Source organism: Pyrus communis, chromosome 17, assembly GCF_963583255.1.
Source record: "Pyrus communis chromosome 17, drPyrComm1.1, whole genome shotgun sequence".
Taxonomy (NCBI): domain Eukaryota; kingdom Viridiplantae; phylum Streptophyta; class Magnoliopsida; order Rosales; family Rosaceae; genus Pyrus; species Pyrus communis.
The window spans coordinates 3,503,337-3,520,318 of NC_084819.1; the positions used below are offsets into that span (position 1 = coordinate 3,503,337).

General features: G+C 35.5%; 1 protein-coding gene across 1 annotated transcript; it reads right to left on the reverse strand.

The window, feature by feature from the left end:
• Window positions 1-6,456: 6,456 nt before the first annotated feature.
• LOC137723305 (uncharacterized) lies at window positions 6,457-14,269 on the reverse strand. Its single transcript, XM_068462465.1, has 7 exons — window positions 13,667-14,269; window positions 12,211-12,310; window positions 11,605-11,670; window positions 9,226-9,340; window positions 8,440-8,522; window positions 7,585-7,646; window positions 6,457-6,936 (listed from the first exon to the last, which is right to left on the reverse strand). The coding sequence occupies exons 1-7, from the start codon at window positions 13,864-13,866 to the stop codon at window positions 6,828-6,830; spliced, it is 735 nt and encodes a 244-aa protein (XP_068318566.1). The 5' UTR covers window positions 13,867-14,269; the 3' UTR covers window positions 6,457-6,827.
• Between the last annotated feature and the right edge of the window lie 2,713 nt (window positions 14,270-16,982).

Below are 16,982 nucleotides of genomic sequence, written 5' to 3' on the forward strand. Positions count from 1 at the left end.
AAAGTGTATGTACATACATACATACATATATATATATATATATATATATATATATATATATACGTGTGATAGGTATCACTATCTCCCACATTTGATGGAGTTGGAAATTAAATACTTATGCTTCCCTACCAGAACCTCTTTCTCTCTCTCTCTCCTTGAGTCAAAAAACAACAAATATTAGTCTGGTCAAGTTAAACGACTTTCAGGTAATGGAGTCGATCCATCGAGGGCAAATACGTCAGCTAACTGTTCATCACATATGCTTTGATTCATTTTCCTTTATTTTTTCTAGTAAGGTGGGTGCGTAGAAAGGAAATCTAAATACGGTCAAAGCTCTAGAACGCAACTTCACGTATTCAAAAACAAAACCCCTTAAGCAAAATAAAGGTGGCTTCAAGCCTAAAGTTACCAAAACCAGAGACCTCTCTCTCTCTCTCTCTTACTTTTTTTTTTAACGACATAAATAAATTACAACGAAGATGCTCGTCAAATTTTAAAATCATACATGTCAAAATTTAACCTATGAATAACTAAACTAGAAAAGTTATTAAACTGGATACAAAATTAAGAATAATTAGATTTTTTTTAAAGTCAAAATGGTATCAGAGATTGACATAACTCCTCACTTTGATCTCCAACATTTGAAATCAATAAAAGTAGTCATGAGTATGCCTACTATCAATCATTTTGCTCATTCCGTGAAAATTCTGTTAAACAACGATCAAAAGGACAAAAATGTCTTCAACTTAATAAACAATGAGCCAAAATAATTTGACAAAAATTTAGAGTATTTTTGTCATTTTATCTTTATTTAATGAAAATTTTTCATGGAATGATCAAAATGCTTGATGGTGGACAAATTCAAGGATCACTTCTATCGATTTTAAATCTCATGAAAAGTGAAGAATTATGCAAATCTTAAGAACCATTTTAACTAAAAAACCGAACAATAATGACCAAGAATAGCAAATCCGTCGGCTACTATATTTGCTTCCCTATATATATGTAATAGTGACATAAGAAATTTTCTCGTTCTCTTCCCTTTCGTCCATACTTTGTATATGGATCTTTTCTAAGTATTTATATCAAAAAAATGGAAAGTCAAAAACATACAAAATAAAAGAAGAAAGAAAAGCAGCCCAAAATTGTCAAGGTCCTTTGCGTCATAACATGTTGGAACAGAGAATGGTACCGATGGCTTCGCGGCAAGAAACTCATGCGCTGTTCTTCAAAAAAAAAAAAAAAAAAAAATATGAAGGAAGCCGCGCTACATATATCCAAGATGTGACTGGTATGCATTTGGAGGGTTAGGAACTTAGGAGTTAGGACTATATATAGTAGATAGATTAAATTCTTGCAACACTTATTTTTTAGGAAAATATTCTAAAATAGGATAATTTTTTAATCTTATGATAAAAAAAGGACAAACCGGTTATACACACCATGCACAAAATCAAAATTATTAAAATACCCACATATAATGAGTTATTCCTCTCATTTTTTATTTCTCTCTCTACTCTTTCTCCCTTTCTCAGATCTCCGAGCTTCGATTTTGAAGAGATGGAAGTTCAAAGAGAAGCGAGAAGAGTGAGCTGGGTTTTGGGTTCACCACATACCTTTGATTTTGAACAAGGGGATCCGAGATAGAGATGAGAAGAGTGAGCTAGGTTTCGCACCATATTTTCTATTTTGGTCAGAAAGTTCTATTTTTGTCCAGCGACTGAAGCTTTGGCAAGCATAGTAAGGTAGGGTGTTTAGTTTCAAGTTCCTTCATCAATGATTTATGGAATAAATGAGTTGTTTGTAAGATGAATTAATACTAAGAAGTTAAATTAGGGTTTGTGTTTCATGTTAGCAGTCTAGGTTGTGGAATAAATTTCAAGTTTTGACGTGTTACAAGACTGGGATGGAACAATTTTTGGTTCAAGTGTTCAATTGCATAAATTTGTGAAAATTTTTCCGTAATGTGCAAGTGGTGTGCATATGGTATGCATGGCTACATCTTAATATGAAAAGCTGGAATGTTCACTAGTTATGATGCACGTATGTTGTGCCCCAGAATTTGGCGAGTATGACCACAACCTAGTTGGCCTCAGCGAAAAACAAAAATTAAGAAAAAACTTAGAGGACGTTAAAAGTCATGCGTGTTCGTGAAATAACGACAACGAATATCATATTTTCCATATGCATAGTTAAGCGGTGGTTGATATACGTAACAAGACTTTTGAAACTATCATTGTAACCTTATATACATAACAATTATTTTTTAATTGTATCCACTATACCAATATGTTGCCGTTAAAGTTTCTCTCATTCTATGCATATCATATGCATGTGACTGTACATATTATATGCATGTGGTGTGCATATAGTGTATTATGTGTAGATAGTGCGTATTTACTCTTTGATATTCTTCGCATTAACGTAGTTTATTACTTTTTCCTTTGATTCAGAGGTAGACCCTACAAATACAAAAAAAGCGAACGAGTTCGTGAAACATTTCCTTTGATTTAGTTGGATTCATTTGTACCCATTCAAACTGCAATTTTATTTCAAATTCTTAAAATATTTGAACCCAATCAAATTTGATACCAAATTCAAATTAATGAATCTTGATTCTTCATATAAAGTTTAGGGTCATTTATCTAATTGCGTCATTTTTGCTGATTTTGAAGAGAGAACTGTGAGTTATGGATTTTTGGGTTGAACTCAGATTTGTGAGCATAACATGTGCATGTCGTGTACACACAGTGTATGATGAGCTTAATACGAAGAAAGTGAACGAGTACGCGAAACAATTTCGTCCATATCCTTCTCTCTTCCTTCTTTCCACTTTGATTTCTCTCCTTTCCCTCAAATTTATCTCTTTTCCAAAAGGCAACTGACCTTTAATATGTTTTTTCATTTAATTGCAGGAAAAGCAAAACCCTAATTTAGTGTTCGTAAATATAGATCGAGAGAGGGAGTAGAGGAAGGGAGAAGACATAAGAAATGAAACCCCACATATAAATCAGAGAAATGATAAAAAATCAAAAATCAAAATTTAAGGATTTGGGTTCCTCCAAGAAACACCAAAACCAATCACTTCAATTCCAAAAATCCATCAATCAAAAAGCAAAATTAAGCAAATCCAGTTCACAAAACCTACTAATGAAAAGGTAAAAATCAAAGAAGATGAGTAGGATAGAGAGAGAGAGTTCTTGTGCATATTCGAAATGTAGAGAGAGAGGAGAGAGAGCTTGGATGAAGAATATGGGTGGGTTAGATGATAAGAGCATATTTATGCGACTTTGTTATCTTATTTCTTTGCATCTACTTAGCTAATTTCAATTTATTTTGGTAATCTAAGTTATTTTTGTATTATTGTAGGTCCAGTTGGTAAAGATGACAATAAATAGTCAAATGGAGCAATTTGAAGCAATTTTGGACTTGGATTGGATAGCATGCGTGGATAGTATATGGGCTAAATGTTTTTGGTGTTTAAATGGTTAGACACGTGCTAAAATATGGAGAAATTAAAGTTGATGCTTGGAAGGCCAGGAATTACACAAGAAAGAGAAATCCTAGTTGGAGAGGAACATTATCTTATCCTATCTTATCTTATATTATCCTATCTTATCATACATTATCTTATTTTATCTCCAGCTGCAAGGAAGAATCCTAATCACATTCCAACACTCTCCACCTAATTTTTAGAGTTCTAAAACGTCAAAAACCTTTCATCCTTGGATTCAGCCATTCCCTCCCTATATATATGAAATTCCTGCATTGATTTAGGTGTGATGCGCCTACCATTCATCCATCGAAGTTGCTGAAATTTTCAAAGTTCTTTCTCTCTCTCTTTGTTTTAAGTTTCAATGTTTGATTTAGATTGCTTTTCAGTTACAATGAACATGAGTAGCTAAGTTTCTTTTTAGCTAGAGGTGAATTTGAAGCCATGATCACATGTTTTATATAAATTGATTACATTCAGTTATTGTTTCATAAAACATGAATGCGGTTTATTTATCAGCTTTATAGAGAACTTATTCTTGTATGTTTATTAAGGATGCATACTTAATTTGCATACAGGGATTTGATGCTAGAATACAAGAGAATTTCACCTAATCGTTATGAACTTATATTTGTAAGTAGTAAAAGTCACTAGTCATGATTGAGTTAAGTAAATTCTTGTCAACGCTTATGATTTTCACAGAACTTAATGATCCTTGAGATGTATCTCTATCATGCTTTTTATAGTTAGGGAACTTGAGAAGAATAATTTGGATGCGTCACTGAGTCCAATTCAATGAACTTAGGAGAATCTGAGAGTTAATTAGTACTGTTCACAATTAATTTGGGGCATTATCATTCATGGTTTATATAAAGAATAATTGAAAATCGATTTGTATGCATATGTTTCATGTGTGGAGAAGAATCCTTTAGCTATCCTTTCATCCATATTTCATTCACAACTTAATTTATTCTTTGCCCTTTACTTTTGTTTTAATTAAATTCGTCCAAAATCCCCCCAGTCATTGTTTGATGTTAGTTTAACTTAGTTTTTAGTTTTATAAGTTTAATTTGAGTTGATTAGCATCCCTTCTAATCCCCGGAATAGAACTATCTCTACTTACCTGTACTACGATTGCATAATATATAAAGTTTAATTTGTGTGTTAGTTTCTACCACAACATTAGAAAGAGCTCTTGGATGAAGAAGATTGATGGGTTAAGGTTCTTCAAACTAGAATTGGGGGAGAGAGATTGTCTCTCTCCTCTATGTTTCTCTCTACAAAATGAGAAATGAGAGCTTGAATTTCTGGATAACTCATTTATATGGGAAGACAATTTGGTCATTTCATGGTGTAGGAAAAATCCTATTTCTGTCCGGTTGTTGTGCATGGCATGTGTATATTCGAAATGTCATATTTCTGTTGCAAGATTAAGAAACTGTCCTATTTCTGAATATTTCCCTAATTTTTAAGACAAAATCCCATCACCTTTTAAACCTCTAAATAAAACTCAAATTTCAGATTGCCAAGTACACAAATAAGTAACCGAATATTACCAAATATTTGTAAATATGCCATAACATCTTAATTATGATAACAATTTTAATTATCCACCATAATGATGGCAAATAAATGCCTCCTATTTAACATTTATGAAAGTGGGTTAAAAGTAACTTACCTTCATAAATATTAAATAGGAGGCCAAAATATTCTCTTACTCATTTCAAAATATTATCTTCACTTGTAAGTGAAAAGTTTTAAGTTCGATTCTCGTTAAAGGCGATTCTGAACCATATTATTGCTAGCCCATTATGAGGCTAAATCCATCTATTACCCGTAATAATATCGTTTGTTAAAAAAAAAAAAAAAAAAAAAAAAACTACTCTAAAAATAAGGACAATACTTAGTGAGTACCCACCTATGCACGTAATTGAACATGAAAAAGACAAATGTCATTTAAAACTTTCTGAAAATTTGGCCAAACACCTATTACAAAATATTGTGTAAAAAATATGAGGTGACAGAGAGTCCATGAAGAGTTCCACTTTTGAGAATCTCTCAAAGTGAGATTCTCCGTGAATTTTCTATCACCTCACAGTTTAACGCAATTTCGTACCAATGTTATAAATTGTCGTGCCAAAAATATGAGATGACAGAAAAGTCACACTTTTGAGAGTTCTCTTAGCAATTCTCTTTATCTTGAGAACCAAACATTATCAATTTTCAACAAATCGTATAACCAAACAATAACTTTCTTCCCCACCAAAACCCACTACCAGACCGTCCAATCTCATGAAGAGTATCCAAAAGGAACCAACCTCACCCGTCAAAAACGAACCATTTCAATTTCCACGAAACTCAGTTTCATGCGTCCAAAAATATATGGGTTCCTTCCGATAAACCAAGTCTGACTCCAATCGCTGAAGAACAATCACACTCCAACATGGACACGCCTAATACTGAAAATTAATCCAAGCCTAAGGCCTGTTCTGATTGTATATTATGTTTTCTGTATTCCTCTTCCACACGGATTGCTTTTATGCTATTCCTATAAATATTAATGCTACGTGTGGAAGAGGAATACAGAAAACATAATATACAATCAGAATAGGCCTTAGGCTTGGATTAATTTTCGCGAGGCATTGAGCATTAATAGTTCACCCTATAGTATTCTCCCTGTGAAGACTATGAAGAACAAACATTCCACCCCATCCCATAACTTTATTCAATTATCTTTCACCTTCTTCACAGGGAGAATACAATGGTGTCTGAATGAAAATGCATGAACATTTCAAGTAATGGAGATCTTTTACGTGTTTCACCTTTGAAAATGGTAATAATTGCCCATATGTTTTGCTTATTCATTAAGTTTCACTGAAAGATACAACAAGTATCAACAACAAAGCCTTATCCCACTAAATTTCACCGAAAGATACAACCCAAAAAAAAAAAAAAAAAAAACATGAATCAAGTACTTATTCTTACTTTTTTCATTCCCCCAACACATACGAAATACAGCAGAAAGAATTTTATTTCCTACTTTCTACACGAAGGCTAAGTCATGCCTAGCGATAGAAACACCATCATGAAATCAAATCTGAAATACTAAAACACAAAAGGGAAATAGGAAAAGATAAAAGAACTGACATCTCCATAAACAATTAGATCCCCTGCAGATTTTGAGATGGCAAAGGCGGGTCAACTCCGTTTTGTTGCCTGGAAGCCAGGATTTGATTTGAAGAAACTCCGGCCAAATTGGGCGTCTGGATGTGTTTTCGGTACTAATCAGAAGCCCTTTTGGAAACAAAGAACGCGGATGGGAGCTGAATAATGATCACGATTGCATCTGATGGGGTGGTATGCCCACATGGGTTGCTAGCTCTTCATTCATTTTCACCGGAAGTGGGGGCATCTGCTTCATTACGTCTGGCATGTCATTCAAGCTGTAGAGAGATTTGAAAAATAGGTTTATGAATATACATACACAAATGTAACAACTCAACACGTATCAATGTTCATCGTTTTAATAGAAAATTAGATCACTTGAGGCATTTTCTTCGCTATCGCAGCACATATAAAGTCAGCACTCGTGGCCGGTAATCAGACAGAACAATAATTTTTTAACAATGGAAGGCTGTGAAGGTAAAAGCAATGATGTCAGATTATGCACTACGGAACTCATGCATTTGAAGAACCCTACAATCAAGGTGAGTTTGGTGCATGCAGACTGCCAAGATAAATGAAGCTGTGTTCCTCACAGGACAATCTCCAAGTACTTCTTGTTCTCTATTGTTAATGAGCTGTCGTTTAAAACCAAAGGTCTACAGAGTAGAAGTTCCGAAAAGGTGGGTTTAATAGCTAGGAGAAGGGTTCAGAGTTGTAGGAAACATAAGTACGTCAATTTTTCAATATCTGTTCTCACAACATAAATATAAACAAAATATAAAATATGGCATTTAAGTGCAACTGTTAGCGTCTAACAAAAGAAAGAGAACACATGGGTATTGCAAAAATGAAGAAAATGCCTTAAATGATCCCGTTTCAGTTTATAATGAACAAAAGGAAAAACAAAGGTAAAGATTACAGCATACTCATTCATGATCTTGAGGATGTTATCTCGAGTTTGGCAGAAGAGGTTGACGTTCTCCTGTATCTGAAAAAGGACAGGAAAAAAAAAAGCCCACTCCAGTTACCAAAGCGCCAACAACGTATCTATGAGGGACATTATCACCAAGCTATTACATCATCTTTTTGGACAAGTCCTATCTTAAAAGTATGCATAAATTGTTTATATGCCAATAATAAAAAGAAAGGTCAAATGATTTTTAAAGCGAGTAATGAACAGTGAGGTCAAACAAATTATGATTTTTAAAGACAAAAACATGAAATGATCCTCCGATTCATCAACCACATCACTGAGCCATCCATTAGAAACAATTGGAATACACGGATCAAAAAGTTGTAGGTTAAAGGACTCAAATATAACATTAAGGAGAAAACTGATGTAAATTTCTAGAGTTTTGGCATCTCTTTGGCCATTGGTATCATCAGAATTTAGGGAAAGCACAGTTCTGCAGTATCTTCAGATTGGAGTCCAGCAATTTCTTAATTTTCTGTTGATGTCAGGGATGTCTTGCTCGTTTTGGTTGACTAATGGTTTTGCTTTTATTTTTTTTGCTTTACAGGACATCTTGACAATTGTCTTGTTTCCCTAAAAATAAATAAATAAATTTGAGGCCAAGGAAAAATAAATGCAATTTACACATACAATTACTCGGCGTTCTGTTGATTATCCAGACAGTATCAAGAAATAGATGTCAATTTTCATCACCATGCATAAACGGCATGTGCTTTAGAAACCCTTTTGCTTTGAGATTTCTGATACCATCAGGAGTTCGGATAAAATAACATGAAAGGAAATAAATAATTCCATGACAGATCTATACCTGGAAAGCTGCAAGGTTTGCTGAGATTTGATTCAAGGCTTGGGCATTTTGCTCCAGAAGCTCTCCTGTAATACCACCAATAGCTGAAAACAAAACAAGCAGATATTAACAAGCCATTGCAACAATAAATTTCAAAGAGGAAGCTCTAGAAATTAGAAACCAAAAACTTCTTAGTTGGAAAACGAACAACCAGCAGTCCATATCTATAACATAAACACCACTCAACTGCCAATAAGCAGAATTAATGTACGTACTTATTTTAACTTGAACGAAAAATTTGACTTGACTATTATTATTTTTATTATTTTTAAAATTAGAAAGAAGCGTTCAGGTTATACTTGCACATACCAAGGTCTATATCTTAAAAAGACACCCATTTCCTCCTCAAAGACATGAAAAGGGCATGTAGAATACATCCCAACTAGCTGTTTCACATATTGTGCTTTGCCTTCCCACAAATAAAAATGTAAGAACCATGGCTCCAATTTTATATTTAGTCTAAATGGCTATCAAAGTCCATAGGTGCAAACACCGCCCCTGCTCCGCCAAGCCCAAAGAAACTTAATTGACATGTAGTGAGCAACTCAAACTAATAAGTAGAGGTTCATAAGGAAATCAGAGAAAGCACCATTTTTAGGCATATATATTAGGGTTTGGTTGAATTCCTTTTTATTATAATCACAATACATTCAGCAATAATTCTTTCTCGTGTGGGATATGGATTTAGAAAACAACGCCAAAAGTATTTGAACCTCTGCAGAATAAATAGAGAGTTTATAACTCGACCTTTGTATGGGATACCATCATCGTTGTCCATAGTAATCATTGGGGGAGCATAGGGAGCAACATTAGGCCGGGCAGCAAAGTGAGATGGCTTTGCTGAAGTATCATTTACTCTCTCCTGAAAATCAAATGCAAAGATATTCAATGAGGACTTTGGCACAGAAAAAACAGGTATGCAAACTTTAATTACAGGGAAATGATGCAACATTATATATGCAATGTCATGTTTAACAAAGCACGAATTAGGGATAATCCACGACCAAAACAAGACGAAGAAGAAAGACTTCTCACAGCTCCTCACTTTTTCTTATGGAGTGAGAGCACAAAGAAATACAATACTTAGGCTGGAGAAAACACTACGTTCCTATTGTTAAGTTTACAGAGCACTGAGTAATTGTTTGAAATGAGTTATGAGACAATTAAAAATCTAAAAGCACAACTGCTGCAAAAAAGTTCCGAAATCCTGTTTATCAATTTTAGAATGAGATCCAAAAATGTTTTGAAATTCATTTTATCTGGCTGCGTAAGTTTGTAGTTTTTCAAGATATTGCTAGGACATTGCAAAATGTTTTGCATCTGCTTTCTTCCTCTATAGAAATATAGTAAATTATCTGTGTATCTGTACAATCTCAATTTTAACTTGATTTCATAAGTAGATTGCTAATAAAAGAGTGTCATTTTATCAGTCTTCCATTTGCTTATATATGCAAGTAAAGAAAACAAAAAAATTTATCTCTTGATCTATAAGACTTGTGTATCAATTAGCAAAATTTGGGCTTTGTTAGCGTTGTTGCAATCTTGTTCTTTGGGCTTTGTTAGCGTTGTTACAATATTGTTCTTATATTTATGCAACATTAGGGATTATTGTAATAACTCATTTCATGGTATTTGATGTCTTTCCCCTTTTGTGCTGATTGCTGATTGAATATGAATGTTTGGAGATGTTTTTAGCAAACCAAAACAATATTATAGTGTTTGCTTGAAACAGGCAGAAACCATGACAAGAACTGAGTGCTCACAAACAATACCTAACGAACAGGTTCTATTTCATAAGGACTACCAGTTCTATGTATTATTAACAAAAGTGAGGTACTGAATAAAATGCTTCATGTAGAAGCACTACATATGATGTACAAATACAGTTCCAGAGCTAAGCTGCTGATTAACCCCAATCCTATTCTCTCCCCATCTCTTCTCCTTCTATTCACAGTTAACCCTATTCTTGCAATCCACAACTTAACATGGTATCACCAGAACCTGAGCTCAAAACTCTGCAACTACAATTTCCGCATTCATTTTAATTCACTATGCTAGGCTCTCTAGCGGCGGAAAGAGGAACAAATGAAGGCAGCGTTAGAATATAAAATAATTGTTAGCCAGCATACTTATAGTTTAATTTGAGGAACAGTAGCAAACCAACAAGATTTCTCAAACTTACACAGCAATTAATAACTTTTGTGCTCCTAAGAAGGGACAAAAAGCATAAACGAAGCTTAGATTCAAAACTGTAATTGGGCAACATTTGATACTTTACTGGAGAAATAGATAAGGACTGGTACCACTATAAAACATAGGCGATAGACCAGTCCTCCACTACCAAGCTAAAATTGTTACAGACTTGAAATCAGATAAAAAAATTCCAAGATCACCATAACCTCAGAAGAGCTACTAAACATGGCTTTCTAGATGCAAGAATGATGTATATCACCACTTCAGCATACCATTAATGAAATATAGTAAATAGGATTGGATTCACCAGAGAGAGAGAGAGAGAGAGAGAGTTAGAGAGATTAAATCCAAAATGATTTAATCCTATGTTTGGATGAGGGATGAGAAACTTTAAAGTACGAACGAGCTTTAGACTCGATCATTAAGAATGCACTATAAAAACACTACCAATGAACTACTCAAGCACTACAAAGCTGCTACTAAAACACTAAAATGCACTGCAATGACATTACACAAAGGAATTTCAAATGAGACCTTTCAAGGTGTTATGCCATTTGAGAGTTCTCCCAAATGTAGTGCATAGTCAGTTCAAGTCCGTCTATCTAATTTCTGTAGTCCCCCCCACAAATTTAGCCTAAGTTCCATAGGACCTTGAAGTCCCTCATCCAAACGCACCACAAGGCTTATTAAGTGATTTGCAAAAATTTACAAGTAAAGAAACTAACTGATAGGGAATTAATGTGAATAAATGACAAACATTCTGTCACAGGGACATGACAAATTAGAATATTTCACACTACTTTACAGAAACAGATATGTATTATAGACAAACCAATAAGCAAAAAAAGAAGAGCATAATCAAACCCTTTTTTAATACGCATGAGCCTCAGGCCAAGTGTTATAGGATGCAAAGGGTGAGAGTACAGATTGTACCTTTTTATCCTTGCTTTTCCTTGTTAAGTTATGTTCTTCCTTCCTTCTCTTGCTGATTTCCTTTTTCTGGGAAGTAAGTGAACCATGAAAACAATCAAAATATAGTTTCAAAGTTCTACCCAAAAAAAAAAAAGTGCAGATTAAAGATAGTAAAGAATATTTCAAACAGATACTAGCTTCAGTAACATGATGTATTTGCATTATTTTACTAGTTTATACCAAAAAGCTACAGGTATCAATGCGTCTCACAAGTCACAGTAGATATAATAGGGATAGTACTTTCCGAAATGGTAAGAGGATAAGCTTCAACAACTAGCAGTCTACCATACAACTTGAGAGCAGCCACTCCATGCACAAAGGCTCAAGAAAGGCCTTATGTCACAAAGATATTGACCAAGAGAGTAAGTATTGTATGTCTTATTTACGCAAATTTCAAATGTAATGTTAACAAGTAATTTCACTAGGCTATTCACATGTTTTCAAACTTCCAAACCAAATATGGTAGTTAATAGTTATACCAACATGAGTAAAACCTATAAGCCCAAACCCACACACATTTGAAGTCTTCAAGAGCAAGGGGCAGGAAATAAAGGTAATAAAGCTTACAGTCATCCATCTGCAACGTAAAGCCACATCTCGGACAGTCTTATTCTGCAGCTGCATGGCTATCTTTGCATACCGGCTTACGTTTGATTCTGTTGGATATCTGTGAGAGAAAATACAAAGGCCATATAACTAGATACCCTAATGAATGAACAGGAATAAGGAGGAAAAAAAGTACACGAAAACTAAATTCCACAGCACAACACGAAGGTTTTGTAAAGTGTAAACAACCATCATCATATGGACAGCAAATTAGATGTTGTTTTTCGCTTTTCTCTCTTTGTCTGGAGAAACTGACATGACTTACATCAGTTTTCAGCATATATTTTACTCATTTTTCGTGCATATGGTGAGGTGCATCATATCTCTGATTTGGGTTTTTACTTTTTGTAAGAAACTTCCTTTGAAAGTATTGGGAGTACACAACCTTACAAAACAATGACAATCAAGGAGCAGTATGCACCAAAACAGGGAATCTACCAAATGTAATAAAAAGAGAAACAAGAATAGCAGCAAAGTTGTATGTATGGTGGTAAAACTTTGGCTTTGGTCTCCAGCAAGCTACATTTTTCAGACTCAAATCCCAATTCCTAACAAGCACACCATACCAATAACGAAATATCTTGCTTCAGTACTACCCTACTACATATCACAAACAAAAACTCCTTGATAACTGGAATTATTTCAACAACTGATCATTTAGGACATGAGACCCAAATAACGAGCAAATGAAACATATTTCTCAAGCTACCAAACAAGCAATTGGTCAATTTCAAATTCATCATTCCAACACATCCAAAACCAATTTGAACGTATAAAACTCCAACAGAATAGTGCGCTCAAACTACATGATCATCAATAAATAAGGAAAGAGACCAAACGACCAACTATAGGTGTTAGATGAACGTATGTATGTATCTGGCATCTGCATATGATATCCTAACTTCTACTCTGTCACTTAACTGAAATTTTCCAGCAAAGTTTCTTATTTGACATGTATGTCAGAATGGAAAAGTAAAAAGAAACCCTAGATAGCTAGACTCTGCATAAAAGCTTCGTTTTGATTTCTTTCAAGTACTCGAACTGAAGATTACTAAACATTATATTGCAGGCTATCTGAAGGCTTCACCTTCCATAATTTTCATTAAATGCCATAATACCTGTAATTCCTATAATCTAAATATCAAAGAATTGTAAATAAATAAAACTTTTTATAAACTCGTACAAGCAAACAGTCGCCCACAAAAAATGAAAAATATTATACTTTAAGACTGAAAATTTAATTTATAAGAACAGAAAAGCTCAAACTTCAGGCAATTTCCCAATTCAATCAAGCGCCCAAAAAATGACTACAATTCACCTAAAATTCAAAAGAAACTTTAAAATCCAAGCTGAGTATACACACTACAAGAACCTCAAACAGTCAAAAAAAACAAAAATCCCCAAATTCACAACTTACTTGGTGAGTCCATCTTCAAGAATTGCCTGCTCCTCTGCGCTCCAATCCATAGAAATACCCGGGTTATGTTTCATGGCCATGGCGGTGCCGGAACTCTCCGGAGCCGACACCGGCACGGAGTTTCCGTTACTCGGGTTGGTGCCGTTGAAGGACGACGAAGTGTGGCTAGGTTCTTGGTGGTTCCCAGATGGGTTCGCCATGAATAATTCTTGAACTTTTCCTCAAAATTCAAAGAAAAGCGAACAAACTTTCAATTTTTATGGCGAATCTGAGCAAAACCCAGTTCTCAGAATCACGTAATTCGGCAGTTGGTTCCCGCCAATTTCGTTGTCCCCCTCCACGAAATATCGAAAACCCAGATAGAATATATGCGTGTATTGAAAACCAGAAAAACAGAGTACGGATAAATGAGAGAGAGAGAGAGAGAGAGAGAGAGAGAGAATTTACAAATTCAAATTATTTTACATGTGAATATACAAGAATTGAAGACTGAAGGGAGCTCTAGGCAAAGTGATGTACTGAAAAAATGGAGAGAGAGAGAGAGAGAGAGAGAGGGGGAAGAGAGAGGTGTACGGAAAATCAAAGGGGGAGGGTTTTGAGTCACGTTTGAAGGTGTACTGTTTTACTAATGATTAAATATTCATTAAGCATCTAATAAAATGATTAGAAATTATTAAAGTGAATTTGTATTTTCCGTTGATATTTTGTTTGGACAAGTTTCTATTTCGTTGATCCTGCAACTTGTGCCGCCGCAGCCCACACCGAATAAGGAATATCTTTGCACAGACAGAAAGGAAAGAAAACGATTGACAAAAATCGTTCTTTTTCCCACTTTGGATTCTTTCTTTGAAGTTTTTATGAATTTACATTCCACATTCCACTTGATCGAAATTATCAATTTTCAACTACGTAATGTTTGTATAAGTTATTAAGGAATTTCAAAGTGAGACGATTGCAAGAAAGATTAACTTGTCTTGGTTAGTGTATGTAGTTTGCTCGTATGATCATGTATTACTCTCATTATTGTCATCTAAAAAGGAAATGATTACAAACGCTTTTTATGTCCTACACCACCTTATTTAATTTTGTTCTTAGTCAATGTGCAATGATCAACTGGCACCGAACTCTATTAAGGCTCGAGTCGTGGCAGACTTTATTGTGGAGTTCACCTCTTTCTGGAATAAATGACCAACCAACTCTGGTTGGTCAACCTGCGACCAATGCATGCGCAACTCAAGGATCCCAAGTTGGCAATCTCAACCAAGCAGACCACTTGCATGACATGCATATGAATCTTTTAACCATAAAGGCACAAGTGAAGGACTTGTACTGATAACCCTTGATGGATCTATGCTTGAACAGTAACCCTCGCTTGGATTCAAGGCCTTAAACAACGAGGCAAAATATAAAAGCACTACTTGCTGGCCCACGGCTAGCAAATGAATTATCAGCCAAAAAGCTGTCCATCCATTTTGATTATCTACTAACCACCAATTAGGCATCCAGACAATACATGACAAAGCACTCAAGGGTGATCCAATACTTGAAAACAGTTCAAAGCTCTTCAAAGCCTTTCCAGTTTACACTATAACACAAGTTTCCTGAGCAGAAAAATCTCATGTTGATGCCCTTGCCAACCTCGGATATACCATGAACCACCAATTTCGAAGCTCAATCCATGTCGAACACCTCGAATGAACTAGCATTGACAAGGTTCAACCCAAAGTAACGCAGATTGACACTTCGCGTAGCTGTTAAGACCTTATCATCGACTATCTCATGAACGAGACTCTTCCTTAAGAAAAGTTGGAAGCTCGCAAACTACAACACAAAGCAGCCTGCTTTTACATGAATGGCGGTGCCCTACACCGTCAAGGATTCACTAGCCTTGACTTGAATTTCATCCCCTACCCTAAGATCCTAGCCATCACGAGTGTCATACACAAGGCCAATTATGGTAACCACACTAAGGGAATATATAAAAGCACTACTTGCTGGCCCACGGCTAGCAAATGAATTATCAGCCAAAAAGCTGTCCATCCATTCTGGTTCTCTGCTAACCACCAATTAGGCATCCAGACAATACATGACAAAGCACTCAAGGGTGATCTAATACTTGAAAACAGTTCAAAGCTCTTTAAAGCCTTTCCAGTCTACACTATAACATAAGTTTCCTGAGCAGAAAAATCTCATGTTGATGTCCTTGCCAACCTCAGATATACCATGAACCACCAATTCCGAAGCTCAATCCATGTCGAACACCTCGAACGACCTAGCATTGACGAGGTTCAACCCAAAGTAACGCAGATTGACACTTCGCGTAGCTGTTAAGACCTTATCATCAACTATCTCATGAACGAGACTCTTCCTTAAGAAAAGTTGGAAGCTCGCAAACTACAACACAAAGCAGCCTGCTTTTACATGAATGGCGGTGCCCTACACCGTCAAGGATTCACTAGCCTTGACTTAAATTTCATCCTCTACCCTGAGATCCTAGCATCACGAGTGTCATACACGAGGCCAATTGTGGTAACCACACTAAGGGCATATCACTCACCTACAAGGCCTAACTCACAGACTATTGCTAGCTTACCCCTTGCCAAGATGATGAAAACTTAGCCAAGCAATGTGACAAGTGCCAGCATTTCAAGCCCTTCAAAAACGCACCAGTTGACAAGCTCCATTCGCATTTCAGCCCTTAACCTTTCTGCAATGGGCCATTGCTCTAGTTGGCCACTAGAGATAGGAATTAAGAAAACCACCATGCTTATTGTAACCACATACTACTTCACTAAATGGGTAGAGGCTAAGCCAATCGCCTCTATCACACAGGTGGCTATCAAGAAATTCTTATAGAAAAACATAATTTGTCGTTTTGTAATCCAACATACTATCATTAGCAGTAATGGGCCCCATTTTGTCGGTGCAAGATTTAATGAGTTATGCGAAAGATATGGCATAAGAAAGCAAATGTCAACCCCTCAATATCCTTAAGGAAGTGAGCAAGTCAAAGCTTTCAACAAGACCATTCTAGATAACCTAAAGAATAGGCTACACCATGAGAAAGGAAAATGGGTCAAAGAACTTCCCTGAGTGTTATGAGCATAGCACACCACCAGAGGAAGACCACTTAGGTCATTGTTCTCCCTTGCTTACGAAATGGTGGCTATTATGCCTCCTCACATCCTAGTCTCTTTTCCGTTTACCAATATGTCAAATTTGGAGCAAAATGCATGAGAAATGGCAACCAACAATGATCCCTTAGAAGAAAATCGTGACAAGACTGTATTACGAATCCTACTATCAGAAAAAGGTT